Here is a 14,765-nt window from a genome sequence, read left to right on the forward strand (position 1 = left end):
CCCCGCAGCTGAATTACAGCTTCTAGCCAGCTTGAATACATGTGGGGATTCCCTAGCAACCAGGCAACCCCCACATGTACGCAGGCTGTCCAGTAGCCGCAAATCATCCAACTGAGGCAAGGAAAACTAAATCTCCGAGCAGTCATAAATACTCGGAGACCACCCGAGCATGCTGGGGAAAACCCGAGCAACGAGTATACTGGCTCATCACTACTGGAAACTATAAAATTACAGTTGTTGAGAACAAAAGGGATTTTTTTTAATGAGGAGTAAATTGATAAAGATGCTTCTTTTTACAAGTAATTTTTAATTGTAACCATTTACAAACATGAGACAACTCATGCAACATCTAAATGAAAAGGAAGAGGATTTCAAGCATTTTTTAGCCTTTTTTTGCGCCGCATATTGGAGCAGATCCAGTCTTAAAACTTCTAAAAAAAACCCCCTTTATCTACATGTAAGGTGACCCAGTCGGTAGCCATGACTGAGCTGCTGCACATGAAAATCGTGTCCCCGTCCCAATGTGCTGCCCAGTGTGGGGAGTATCACAGTCATGTGTAGGCCACAGGTCTCTGCTGCTTCCCGGACTCCGTCTTGCACATAACTTGGGATACGCATTTTGCATTAACCAACAAACGGACAGTTCAGATTGTACACTCAGTATTGGGCACAACACTTATCGTTCCTGGCTTCCTGAACACGGTCCGTTTCCAGCATTACTGTCCGTTCCTCCTGGACAATCCCTATGTCGTCTACTCCTCTCTGCCACAAGGATTTCATGTCCAGTCCTGCCGTGCACCCAGGATCTGCTATCTTCCCTTCTCGCGGTTCTGCCTCCATCGTCCTCTGTACGCCAGAGGATAAGGCCCCTTTGTATTACCAGTACTGAGCGTTGAGCTCTGGACATTGCAGATATGCCCGCAATGGATTTTAGTAAGGCCATGAACGATAGATCCCAGCCGTCACGAGCAGTGTGCTGCACTGATCTTGACCTTGTTACTGCACTTCCCAATCTGACCAATTATCAGGAAGTGTCTGCTTTATACTAGTATTGTCCCCATCCCATTGTGGGCAAGTCCCAAACATTAACTGTACCTTAACCTATGTCCCCAACTAACTACAGTTACTATCTTATGTCCTAGATCCCAAACTATATCTTACCCTATACTTTTTACATACACAAAGCCTTAATCTTGAGATAACGAGATTTCTGGGAAACCAAACTGTAGAGTAAGCACCAGCCATGTCCTGTGGACGCTCGTACAAGAGCGTGCATTTAGTGGCAGGTCACACCGGTTGTCCCAGCAGGACATGCACCATCTGAGAAAAGTATTCTCTAACAACAGCAGGAAGATTTAGAGAATAAATATAACATGATAACGGATCTAACCTACATGACATTGTTGTCCAAAAGAATTGTGGCAGCAGAATTTTTCTGCTCCTCCTTGTGCTGCTGCCGTCCTGGTGTTGTTTGCTGGCGCATGTCATGTCCTGGTGTTGTGTGCTGGCGCATGTCATGTCCTGGTGTGTGCTGGTGCATGTCATGTCCTGGTGTTGTGTGCTGGCGCATGTCATGTCCTGGTGTTGTGTGCTGGCACATGTCATGTCCTGGTGTGTGCTGGTGCATGTCATGTCCTGGTGTTGTGTGCTGGCGCATGTCATGTCCTAGTGTGTGCTGGCGCATGTCATGTCCTGGTGTTGTGTGCTGGCACATGTCATGTCCTGGTGCTGTGTGCTGGCGCATGTCATGTCCTGGTGCTGTATGCTGGCACATGTCATGTCCTGGTGCTGTATGCTGGCGCACGTCATGTCCTGGTGTTGTGTGCTGGCGCAAGTCATGTCCTAGTGTGTGCTGGCGCATGTCATGTCCTGGTGTTGTGTGCTGGCACATGTCATGTCCTGGTGCTGTGTGCAGGCGCATGTCATGTCCTGGTGCTGTATGCTGGCACATGTCATGTCCTGGTGCTGTATGCTGGCGCATGTCATGTCCTGGTGCTGTATGCTGGCGCATGTCATGTCCTGGTATTGTGTGCTGGCGCATGTCATGTCCTGGTGTGTGCTGGTGCATGTCATGTCCTGGTGTTGTGTACTGGCACATGTAATGTCCTGGTGTGTGCTGGCGCATGTCATGTCCTGGTGCTGTGTGCTGGCGTATGTCATGTCCTGGTGCTGTGTGCTGGTGCATGTCATGTCCTGGTGTTTGCTGGCACATGTGATGTCCTGGTGCTGTGTGCTGGGGCATGTCATGTCCTGGTGTTTTCTGGCACATGTCATGTCCTGGTGCTGTGTGCTGGCGCATGTCATGTCCTGGTGTTGTGTTCTGGCACATGTCATGTCCTGGTGCTGTGTGCTGGCGCATGTCATGTCCTGGTGTTGTGTTCTGGCGCATGTCAACTCCTGGTGTTGTGTGCTGGCACATGTCATGGCCTGGTGCTGTGTGCTGGCGCGTGTCATGTCCTGGTGTTGTGTGCTGGCGCGTGTCATGTCCTGGTGTTGTGTGCTGCGGTGTGTCATGTCCTGGTGCTGTGTGCTGGCGCATGTCATGTCATGGTGTTGTGTTCTGGCACATGTCAAGTTCTGGTGTTGTGTGCTGGCACATGTCATGTCCTGGCGCTGTTTGACATGAGAGCCCAGTATAGGGGCCCCAGGAGGAGACGCGTCTGATATGTGACCTCGGGATATGTGGCTTATAAGAACAGTGGGACGGTGAATAACACCTAGGACTGTCCCACTTGATCCGGCACGGTTAGGCGGTACCCAGATAGGATCAGGACTGTCGGATTTCCACCATATTACTGTTACATTTTGGAATATTTTTGGAAACTATCCATCCTTCTATGGCCCCAAGCACAAATAAGCAGAGAGGTCTGAGAAGCACGTAGTGTACCCCGCAGCGCCCCATAGATACACATGAAGGTTCAGACACGAGGGACATCATTACTTTCAGTGTTGTCTTTGATACTTGATATCGCGCTTCCTCTTGGATCCGTCTAGGACACATTGTGTGCGGGGCCCAGGAATCCTCATCTATTCTTGTGTCAGTGATGAGGAGTCCGCCATAATAAATCACCAACACTGAGATTCCCATACAAGAAGCCACGTTTTGCAGGTCTTAATATGCACATTGCTGTATTCACCCCGGATCCTCTTGTTCTGGTCCCTGAAGCCACGGACTGATCACATGGCGACGTTTATTCTTGTTGTCCTGGGACAAGACACGCCAGCTTTGTTACTGTAGTCGCGTCCAGCGAAGGGAACGCAGCTGTGTCATATCCTACTGCAGCACAAATAAACAGCGCTGTGTGTGGAGCGCCCCATGGGGCCATGGGCTACCCGGTACCGGGTCGGCACAGTTCTTAAAGGGGAAGTCACGGCAGTGGTGACCCGGTCCGTGGCCCTGGGCGTCCAATTAAAGGGGATAAAGTGTAGTGGCAAATAAAGTCTAATGTAGTAATGTTCGTGACGTCACCTGTGGTACTCGGCCAGAGATGACCGACGCTGCTAAAAGGGATCCGCTGGTGCCGATGTTAATGCGGTTTAGATGGTTTTGCTCCCCACAGGTGGAGCGGAGGCCCCAGGGCTACCAGGACATTCTATGAGGGGTTGTAGATGTTGGGGTGCAGGAAATAATTGGAGGACACCGGATTTTCAGTCTCTTTAACTTTTACTGATGAAATTGCAGTCCAGGGCACAGGTTACATGCGATCTTTGAAATCCGGGCAGCCAGGAAGCAGTTCGGAAATCCCCTAGCCAGGTAGGGTTGGAAGCCTTCCTTCTGCGCTGAATTCTAGGTTCTTGATGCCTTAGCTTTCCTCAAGTCCCTCTCTCAATCTGTCCCTCAGGTGGAACTCTACCCGAATGGCAGGCAGCTCGAGCCTTTTTCAGGGGTCCCTCTCTCTTGGTGACTCCGGGCTCTAGTATGCTGCTGTGCCTTCGAGTGTCTGTTGTGGCCAGGAGACCTGCCATCTCCTGCCCTCCGGTTTCAGGGTTTCAGTTGTGGGGCCTACAGCTCCCACACAACCTCGGACTCCGGTGTCCGATTTCTGGTGCGCTTAATCCTGGGGGTGAGCTCAATCGCAGCTCTACTCCCAGTTCTTCTCCCACTTGCTTCTTCTCCCTTCACTGTCTCACACAGACTCAACTCTAACTCCTCCTCCAGACCAGAACTTATAGGGAAGCTAGCCTGAAACCGCATGTAGAGCTCCCCCTTGTGGCCTGGAGTCAGGAAAGTGTTGTATGCTAGTGTTACGTGCCAAGGGGATTCCTTCTAGCTTCCAGACATGGCATCCCCCACCCCGAGAGGCAGGCAATACCATTGTGGCAACCGGATTTCTGGGGTGTCACATGTGCACAGAGCAGTATACACAGGAGAAGAGAAATAATCAGTGGAGGATTCAGGAGGAAAGGCAGGAAGCAATGATTTACCAACATGGGAACATATAAATCTTATTGTCGTTGCTGCTCTTTTCCCTTTTAGATTTTGCTTCTCTCATCAATTCTTTATGGTCATCAGTCCACACTAGGGAGATCGCAGCAGTCAGGTCCATTGGGGGCTGTTTCCATCTGTCATGAAATGTGCTTAGTAATATAAAAACAAAGTTGCTTAAAAACATTTGAGCAGAGCTTAAAACATGACCTGGTGCTTTACCCTCTGACCCACCATCATGTCAGTCCTCCCACCACTGCCCTCCTCCTGCCATATCAGAACGTCCTCAAATCTTCTCTCAAGCTGCCCCTATTGTCTGGACTCTCACATGTAAGGATAAACATACAATGGAGGCTCATGTGGCTGCTATTAGACATTTCCTTACTTCAGGGTTTTATTAAAGGCAGCCAAGTCCCAGAACCAACAGCAGCCCCCCTACGTATGGAGGATTGTGCCCTCCCCCTCCCCCCCCCCCCCGAGTATTGGATTGTGAGCTCTGTTGTCCTGGGACCCATTTATGTTCTGGGAATTATTTGTATCCTCTCTATTATATAATGTATCATGCTGTTTTTTGTTCTGACGATGTTCCGGTTCATTGACAGAACTTCCTTCTGTGCCGGCTGTTGGTACCTGCTATCTGCCAGTAATTTATTACAGCTTTTATTCACAAGGATCACTGAACAGAAATATTTACCTTCATGACTACAACTTTCTGTCAGATAATTCCACTTCTGAAAACTCCTAAAAGTTATAATTTTTTATATATTTTACATGTATTTTATTTTAGTCTTTTAGTCTTCTTTGAAGTGGATTCCTCCTCCAGGTGTCCGCCTCCGCGCACCATAAACTATCTATAGGATGGGGGTCAGACACTACTAATTTGCGTGGTTTGTGTTATGACTGTTGTCAGCAGAGGCTGTAATCTACACCCCATATGTCAGAACACTTAGAGGACATCATATTGTGGTATTATGGTGAGTGCAGAACCACATGTGCTCCGTCTCCAGGGTTTTACATTCTCACTGTCCGATGTGCTGGGTCTCCATAGTGTTCTTTTGACCGGGTGACAATGACAGTGATTGTGACCTGTTCTGGATGATGGAGCAGATCTACAGAGATCACAGGAGGCAGGTGCCACCGCTACAGGACAACTGTGCCATATTGTAACCGATGACGCCCCGTCCATGGGAGTCCTGTAATTTCATGTACTCAGAATAGCCTAAACCCCAGGCTTCCCGCGGCCGAGTCCACCCCATAATTACCAGGTCAGGAATCTCTGCTGCCTTGTGCACCCTACAGATGCCGACTTCTACATCAGACCACATGCACGTTTCCTAAACGCCTCCTGATGTTTGGTCTCATGTATGGTCATATATGAGGCTGCATTGTGGCCCTCGGAGAAGGAAGGGCCCTCACAGCTTCACTCTGTCTTGGCCTAAGAAAGTAGTACTGTAAACTCAGTGAGGAATCAGGTTACACCTATTATACTCTATGAAGAGGGTGGACACAGGCACATGTGCTGCTGATGGTGTGTGACCTAGATCACCCCAGAGCTGAAGTCACAGCAACATTGCTCAGTACTGCTGAATAATGTCCTCCACGCTGCTGCTTCAACTCCTAAATAACGAAAGAAGAGCAGGAGTCTATCTTCTTCTCCATATAATGTGTATAGGAGTCATCAGAGCTGCTGGTCTGCACCCAATAAAGACATCATCATCACCACAAAATGCCCCGCTGTGTTAGACAGTGGACATTAACGAAGAGAACCATAGAGTACAATAAAAAGATAAACTTTTATTAATATTAATTAAAATACCAGTACAGACAAAACTTAAACACAGAGATACCCAAGCATATGCCCCTGGAAGAAGCTACGGGCGAAACGCGCGTCGGGGCGTAGGGGTACCACCGGACCTTTCATCCCTTATTGATGACCTTCTGAAATCAGATATTGTTATTTAGCGATGCACATTGGGCTATACTCCTTATGTAGGGCTATTTATGATTAGGATTTTAGGCCTCTTGATTCCTTTGGATATTGTTTAGACCTTGTATTTATACTGTTACCTATATTGACAGAATGCCTGTTCATGTATGAGGAAAGGCTGCAATATACGAGGCACAACCACTAAATGTGTGATAAACTCCTGTAAGTTGGTCTGTAACTCAGGTCCAGATATCCCCTTGGGTATCTCTGTGTTTAAGTTTGGTCTGTACTGGTATTTTAATGAATATTAACAAAAGTTTATCTTTTTATTGTACTCTATGGTTCTCTTCGTTAATATCCACTGTCTAATCACAGCGGGGCATTTTGTGGTGATAATTATTTTGAAGTGCAATTGCCAATTAATACTTCTGTCACGCTCACGCCCTAACTGGTGGGCGTGAGCTCTGGGGTTTGTGGCCCCACTGTGCCACAAGCCAGACTACCCTGGAAGGGGCGTGACTATGACAGCTGCCTGGGTTTTCACTGGAGCCTCTGATGGTGAGGTCAGGCTTGTGCAGCAGGCAGCTGCCAGGTGCTACCCCAGGGTGGTGTCTGGCTGTGGCTGCTGATCCCACTTGGGACACAGGAACACTAGGATTGGTGCGGGCATCAGGCAGGACTGGCAGAAGAGCATGGATGAGATTCAGATGAGTAGGCTGGCACGGCTGAGACACAGAGCTGGCAGAGACATGGCAGAGAATACAGGGCTGGCAGGCACGGCAAAAAACACAGGGCTGGCAGGAACACAGCAGAGAACACAGGGCTGGCAGGGACGGCAGGAACACAGGACTGGCAGGAACGGTGTATGAAGGTGTGGTGTATGAAGGAACAGGTAGGGACCTGTTCACACAGGAGGTGCAGGTATGGATATGTAGTATGAATCAACAGGTAGGAACCTGTTCACACAGGAGGTACAGGAAAGGAAACAAGCCAGAAGGAAAGGAGAATGAAGGAACAGGTTGGGACCTGTTCACACAGGAAGAGAACCGCAAGGCTGCGGACAGGAGCGGTATAGCAGCAAGAGATAGCGCAGCAATAAAAGCTAAGCAGAACAGAACCACAAGGAATATGGAGAGGAGCTGCAGCAAGAGATTTCTGCAGCGGCAAAGAAGAGCAGAACCACAAGGAATGCGGAGAGGAGCTGCAGCAAGGGATTACTGCAGCCGCAGAAGCTAAGCAGAGCAGAGCCACAAGGAATGTGGAGAGGGGCTGCAGCAAGAGATTACTGCAGCCGCAGGAGCTAAGCAGAGCAGAGCCACAAGAAATGTGGAGAAGAGCTGCAGCAAGAGATTACTGCAGCCGCAGAAGCTAAGCAGAGTAGAACTGCAAGGAATGCGGAGAGGAGCTGCAGCAAGAGATTACTGCAGCAGCAGAGCAGAACCGCAGGAGTGCGGAGCAGAGGTAAAGCCACAAAGCTACAGAACAGGCAGAGCCGCAAGATTGCGGAGCAAAAACAGACTGAGAACACAAGGAAAGACACAGCAGGGAAGGAAGCCACAGACAAGGAGACCGAGATAAGACTAAGTACAGGCAAGGCAATGGAACAAGACACAAGGACAAAGACACAGGGACCAGGATATTCTGCCTCCTGGAGGGCGGACAACAAGATCAAGGCAAGGCAAGGAGTAAAGCCTCCAGAGAGGGAGTAACAGAGAGCAAGGCCTTGCAAACTCAGAAGCTAAACACAAACTGAGCTAACACATTGCACAGGCCCAGTCCACTGGGTGGAGCTGCACTAAATACTGGAGGCCTCTTGGTAATTGGTCAGGAACAGATTAGACAGATGCACCTGATTCCTATAGGAACCAGAGCGTTCAGTCGCCGCCCCCCTATACACACAGCCAGGAAGCATGCAGAGAGCAGAGGCACAGAATATGGAGCTGGTATGAAACAGAAACCACATCATGACCTGGAGCAGTGGGTAAGATAGTGTGAGAGATGCGAGGCCATGCCGTGATGCCAGCAGAGTTGTTACAACTTCTTTGGACGATTTCTTGATAAACCCACTAAAGACAACTGGAAATTAGAGCCTGCAGAGGGTAAGATGGTGAAAACAAACATATGATAGATAGAAGTAGTATTACTCATGTTCACACATGATGGCTTATTCTCAAGAGTCACCAGAAATGACAGGTGCACCTTAGTGAGCCGAGTCCACGGTTACCCTGTTGTGATCGGTCAGGTCGTGCGTGTTACGTGCATCCACCTTCGAGACGCTCAGTGGACATCCACAACCTCCGGTGAGACCTCCATGGCTGCTTTGTGTAAGATATCGGGGCGTGCACGGATTTATCAGAGTTCTGTTTTTTTAAGGCGATGATAATTGGTAACGAGCGTTCGTACAAATACTCATTCGCTGATTACTGGCTCATCTAAATGGGCCTTATACGTCAGTGGCCAATAGGATCATGGCGGAGTCAATCATTGGGTCCTTAGGTGATCGCTTTCCAGTCACCAAATGTTAAAACTAATCTTAGTGGACGCCAACCTTCTACATATTATCTGCAAAGCAAAATACCTTTCTGCAAATTAAAGACGTTTGCTTTCATGATAAGCAGAGTAGACGTTATCTGTAATCAGTGGAGGATTCAACGAACAAGTGTTTAATTCCCCTGCAGCGCCATCGCAGGACAAATGAGGCATTACACAATTCCAATAAAGATGAGTGGGCTGTCTGTGTAATGCTCAGCTGTGCTGGACCTCCACGATAAAAGATGAGGATCCTGTTCAAGGGACCCTTCTATTAACTCATTATAATATGTTATTAGCATGTTTTTTTTTTTTAAGTCCAGGCAGCGCTTCTTACTTTTGAGGAAAGGCAGCAAACTCCAGCAGAGGTCTTGGATTTTGCTCTTGCCAGGGAACATCTTGTGTAACATTTGCTTGCAATCAGTCCTTTTCCCCCAATTTTCTTACACACCCAAAAGTGATATTTTCACAGGTGAGATCCTGTATTCTTCTCCCTTCTCTCTAACAGCTCAGGCCTTATGTCCACACAGATATTACTGATAGATGTATCCGGGATGTGTGATATTGTGCCCGTAATATATTAATAATATGGTGCCCATATAAATTCAGGAAGCATTGCTCATTAGGACACCATATGGACCTACAGTGGGGCAAAAAAGTATTTAGTCAGTCAGCAATAGTGCATGTTCCACCACTTAAAAAGATGAGAGGCGTCTGTAATTTACATCATAGGTAGACCTCAACTATGGGAGACATACTGAGAAAAAAAAATCCAGAAAATCACATTGTCTGGTTTTTTTATCATTTTTTTTGCATATTATGGTGGAAAATAAGTATTTGGTCAGAAACAAACAATCAAGATTTCTGGCTCTCACAGACCTGTAACTTCTTCTTTAAGAGTCTCCTCTTTCCTCCACTCATTACCTGTAGTAATGGCACCTGTTTAAACTTGTTATCAGTATAAAAAGACACCTGTGCACACCCTCAAACAGTCTCACTCCAAACTCCACTATGGTGAAGACCAAAGAGCTGTCAAAGGACACCAGAAACAAAATTGTAGCCCTGCACCAGGCTGGGAAGACTGAATCTGCAATAGCCAACCAGCTTGGAGTGAAGAAATCAACAGTGGGAGCAATAATTAGAAAATGGAAGACAAACAAGACCACTGATAATCTCCCTCGATCTGGGGCTCCATGCAAAATCCCACCCCGTGGGGTCAGAATGATCACAAGAACGGTGAGCAAAAATCCCAGAACCACGCGGGGGGACCTAGTGAATGAACTGCAGAGAGCTGGGACCAATGTAACAAGGCCTACCATAAGTAACACACTACGCCACCATGGACTCAGATCCTGCAGTGCCAGACGTGTCCCACTGCTTAAGCCAGTACATGTCCGGGCCCGTCTGAAGTTTGCTAGAGAGCATTTGGATGATCCAGAGGAGTTTTGGGAGAATGTCCTATGGTCTGATGAAACCAAACTGGAACTGTTTGGTACAAACACAACTTGTCATGTTTGGAGGAAAAAGAATACTGAGTTGCATCCATCAAACACCATACCTACTGTAAAGCATGGTGGTGGAAACATCATGCTTTGGGGCTGTTTCTCTGCAAAGGGGCCAGGACGACTGATCCGGGTACATGAAAGAATGAATGGGGCCATGTATCGTGAGATTTTGATTGCAAACCTCCTTCCATCAGCAAGGGCATTGAAGATGAAACGTGGCTGGGTCTTTCAACATGACAATGATCCAAAGCACACCGCCAGGGCAACGAAGGAGTGGCTTCGTAAGAAGCATTTCAAGGTCCTGGAGTGGCCTAGCCAGTCTCCAGATCTCAACCCTATATAAAACCTTTGGAGGGAGTTGAAAGTCCGTGTTGCCAAGCGAAAAGCCAAAAACATCACTGCTCTAGAGGAGATCTGCATGGAGGAATGGGCCAACATACCAACAACAGTGTGTGGCAACCTTGTGAAGACTTACAGAAAACGTTTGACCTCTGTTATTGCCAACAAAGGATATATTACAAAGTATTGAGATGATTGTTTGTTTCTGACCAAATACTTATTTTCCACCATAATATGCAAATAAAATGATAAAAAAACAGACAATGTGATTTTCTGGATTTTTTTTTCTCAGTTTGTCTCCCATAGTTGAGGTCTACCTATGATGTAAATTACAGACGCCTCTCATCTTTTTAAGTGGTGGAACTTGCACTATTGCTGACTGACTAAATACTTTTTTGCCCCACTGTATATGCACACAAAGGTTGCATCAGATACAGACAGATGATGGCTCCTGTGCTAGAAAAGTATATGGGCCCTTTGTAGTCCATTAGTTTATTATAATGCACCCTGTATGTGTCTTTGACAGATGCTGCTTGTAGCTTTGAAGGTGGAAGTGGCCTTGTTACATTTTTTCTGGGCCCCTGACCACAGGTTGCACTAATGGTATGTCTGCCTCTGGTTTGCACCACAACCTGATCCCAGTCTCCCAGGACCATTGCTGCATGTCCGTTTGCGACTACCAGGACGTCTCCTGTCTGCTTGCAGCTTCCAGGAACTCATTAAGACTTTTAGTTTACCTGTGCACAGTTACCTGTCTGCAATGTCCTGGATGACTCCTGTCTGCCTGAAGCTTCCAGTATCTCTACCAACTGTCTGCAATCTCCAGGATGTCTTCTGTCTGCCTGAGGCTTCCAGTAACTCTGCCACCTGTCTGCAATCTCCAGCACGTCTCATGTCTGCCTGTGGCTTCCAGTAAAGGTACCGTCACAGATAACGATATCGTTAATGATGTCGTTGCTTTTTGTGACGTAGCAACGAAATCGTTAACAAAATCGTTATGTGTGACAGCGACCAACGATCAGGCCCCTGCTGGGAGATCGTTGGTCACTGGGGAAAGTCCAGCACTTTATTTTGTCGCTGGATCTCCCGCTGACATCGCTGAATCGGCGTGTGTGACGCCGATCCAGCGATGTCTTCACTGGTAACCAGGGTAAATATCGGGTTACTAAGCGCAGGGCCACGCTTAGTAACCCGATGTTTACCCTGGTTACCGTTGTAAATGTAAAAAAAAAAAAAAAAACACTACATGCTTACATTCCCGGTGTCTTGTCATGTCCCCCGCCGTCAGCTTCCCGCACTGACTGGTGAGCGCCGGCCGGCTGTAAAGTACAGCACAGCGGTGACGTCACCGCTGTACTTTACGGCCGGCGCTCAGTCAGTGCGAGAAGCTGAAGGCGAGGGACATGACCAGACACTGGGAATGTAAGTATGTAGTGTTTTTTACATTTACAACGGTAACCAGGGTAAACATCGGGTTACTAAGCGCGGCCCTGCGCTTAGTAACCCGATGTTTACCCTGGTTACCGGGGACCTCGGCATCGTTGGTCGCTGGAGAGCTGTCGGTGTGACAGCTCTCCAGCGACCAAACAGCGACCAAACAGCGATCGACATCGTTGTCGGTATCGCTGCAGCGTCGCTTAGTGTGACGGTACCTTAACTCTCCTACCTGTCTGCAATCTTAAGCACGTCTCATGTCTGCCTGTGGCTTCTAGTAACTCTGCTACCTGTCTGCAATCTCCAGGATGTCTCCTGTCTGCCTGCGGGATCCAGTAACTCTGCTACCTTGGGCTTCAAGAATCCACCTCACCTAGAGAGCCCTTAAAATAAAGCCACAATGGCCACTCATTCCTCTCGGATTACAATGATAGAAGAATGATTAAAGGTTCTGGGTGCTGGAGGTTGTACTCCGTCTGACATGATTCTTTCAGCCCTTCCCCCGGCTCCCTCCATCGCTCCCACATGCAGAACGCTTAGAATGATTGTTTTGTCTCTAAATATCATGCAGCAGACAAGCACCTTGAAACACTCTGCGGACAATGGAAGGAATTTGGAATCATAAAGAATTATTGTCTCTGCTCGGTTGCTGCCGTTTTGCCTCCCTGTCCCAATAAATGTTTACACCATCTATTGCGTCCCCTCACCAATTATATCTAGAGTACACTCCCAGAAAAAGTTTGGATTTAAGGACTTAGACATGCTCGGGGAGAGTACTGGATATGCCAAGGTACACACTGATACTCCACAACTAAAACGTTAAATAGGGTGACAGTCAGAGGAAAAATAGACTCAGCTTTTTTTTTTTCAGAACAGCGCCTCTCTCGTCTTTTGGCAGTATCTGGTATTGCAGCTCAGCCCATACAGCAGTGACGCTGCTGTTGGAAAAAGTGGACTATTTTTTTAAAAATCTCCTTATCAGCAAGTGCACAACTATCCCGTCTATAGTCCAGGAGGTGAAAAAAAGTGTCTGAATTAATTTTCAGAATAAAAATTACTAATCAATGACAAATATTATTTTACGGGCCGCCTGATAAATGCAATTAAATGTTTTCTGTAGAATGTAAGTCTGTGTCCACAGGAGGAGGAAGAGTGAGGAATTTCACACACGCCTGTGCCACCAGTGGAGAGGGTGAAGGTGTGTGACAGATGGGGGGATACAGGGGGACGGAGCACTGGTGGGATACATATGACAGACAGGTGGGAGGGTGGAAGCAAAGGTGAGAGGCAGAGAGTGACAGTGAGGGAGATGGGGGCAGGAGGGAGAGGAGCAGGCAGAATGGGTGACAATTAGGGATGGACACTATGAATTAATGACAAAGGGAAAGTGAGAAGGTGACAGTGGAGGTAAACAGGGGGGAAAGTGGGTGAGAGTGGGTGTGTTTAATGAAAGGGAGCTGACATAGGGTCTCACCTCAGACACCCCCTCTCCTCCTCCCCTCCCAGCACAGGGCTGCCCTCCTCTCCCCTCCCTAGGCTGGCTGCACATGGTGTAAGTAGAGAGTTTCCAGCAGTAGCTGCAGCCTGTCCTCTCCTGTCCTGCTCCCTTGCACCTTGCTGCTGCTGCTGACCCTGCGGCCTCCTCTCCCTCCCTGCCCTGTACCTGGGCACCATGCCCCAGCCTCAGCCCAGGAGATGCAGGGTCCCCGGGGTGCCCCCTCTCTGCAGCCTGGCGCTGCTTCTCTTCTGGCAGCTGTTGAGGACGCAGGCAGCAGGTAAGACTGGCATTTGGGGGGTAAAATCATCATTACTGCTTGGGTGCACAGCAGATAGTGGAATGCATATAGAAAAGTTAGAGTTAGTTAATGTGCCCGCTTGGGTGAAAATGGAAAAAATTTGATTAAAAACTGTCATCCTCTTTGCACCCAAAAACTGGGGCCATTGAGTCGGTTATTTTGTATGAAGGTGCCACCAGGTGCCCATGATAAGGAGGATAAGTCTCCATCTGGGACCACAAGGGGCTTGGAAATATTTTTGGAATTCTGAGCCGGGCTGTCAAAGTCATCAATAATGAGTCAGAGCTGTGGACTGGCACAGGATCCCAAACAGACAGACAGACGGGGAGGTGTCCACTGTGCCCAAAATGTCACTATGTCAGTGCGGAAACCTCCAAAAATGCTAGAAGTAATGAATGGAGAATCGGCAGATGGAAAATGTAAAGTATCAGGTGCAGAGGATGTGAGTGTCTGACCCTAATGTGTCTGTAACTACTGGTAGATGACAGCAGCTGTCACACCCCTGGAAGACGAAGAGTTAAATATTGAGAACTTATAATCAATGCGATTTATAGTAATGAAGGAGTAGAATAAACTTAACCCTTAATCTCCTGCATAAATGATATGAGATATTAATGACAGACGACACTGGAACCCACTGACATCCGAGGAGAAGCCGCAGGGAGATACAGTCCCCAACCTGCGGTCCGCAGAGATCCACCAGATCCACCGAGATTACTGGATTATAGGACGAGCATGAACACCTGCTGCGGCTCCAGGGACACATTCCTTTTGGGAGAAAATGGCTTTTTTGACAGTTCTTGCACAAT

General features: G+C 48.0%; 1 protein-coding gene across 2 annotated transcripts in view; it reads left to right on the forward strand.

Annotated features, from left to right (window-relative positions):
• Positions 1 to 13,699: 13,699 nt before the first annotated feature.
• The window catches only part of COL11A2 (collagen type XI alpha 2 chain), a 154,186-nt gene continuing 153,120 nt past the window's right edge, over positions 13,700 to 14,765 (forward strand). For both annotated transcript variants that reach the window (XM_069746316.1, XM_069746315.1), the window contains exon 1: positions 13,700 to 13,935. In XM_069746316.1, coding sequence (XP_069602417.1) covers positions 13,833 to 13,935 — 103 coding nt within the window. In that variant the 5' untranslated portion in view covers positions 13,700 to 13,832. The remainder of the gene's footprint in view (positions 13,936 to 14,765) is intronic.

Source organism: Ranitomeya imitator, chromosome 2, assembly GCF_032444005.1.
Source record: "Ranitomeya imitator isolate aRanImi1 chromosome 2, aRanImi1.pri, whole genome shotgun sequence".
Lineage (NCBI taxonomy): Eukaryota > Metazoa > Chordata > Amphibia > Anura > Dendrobatidae > Ranitomeya > Ranitomeya imitator.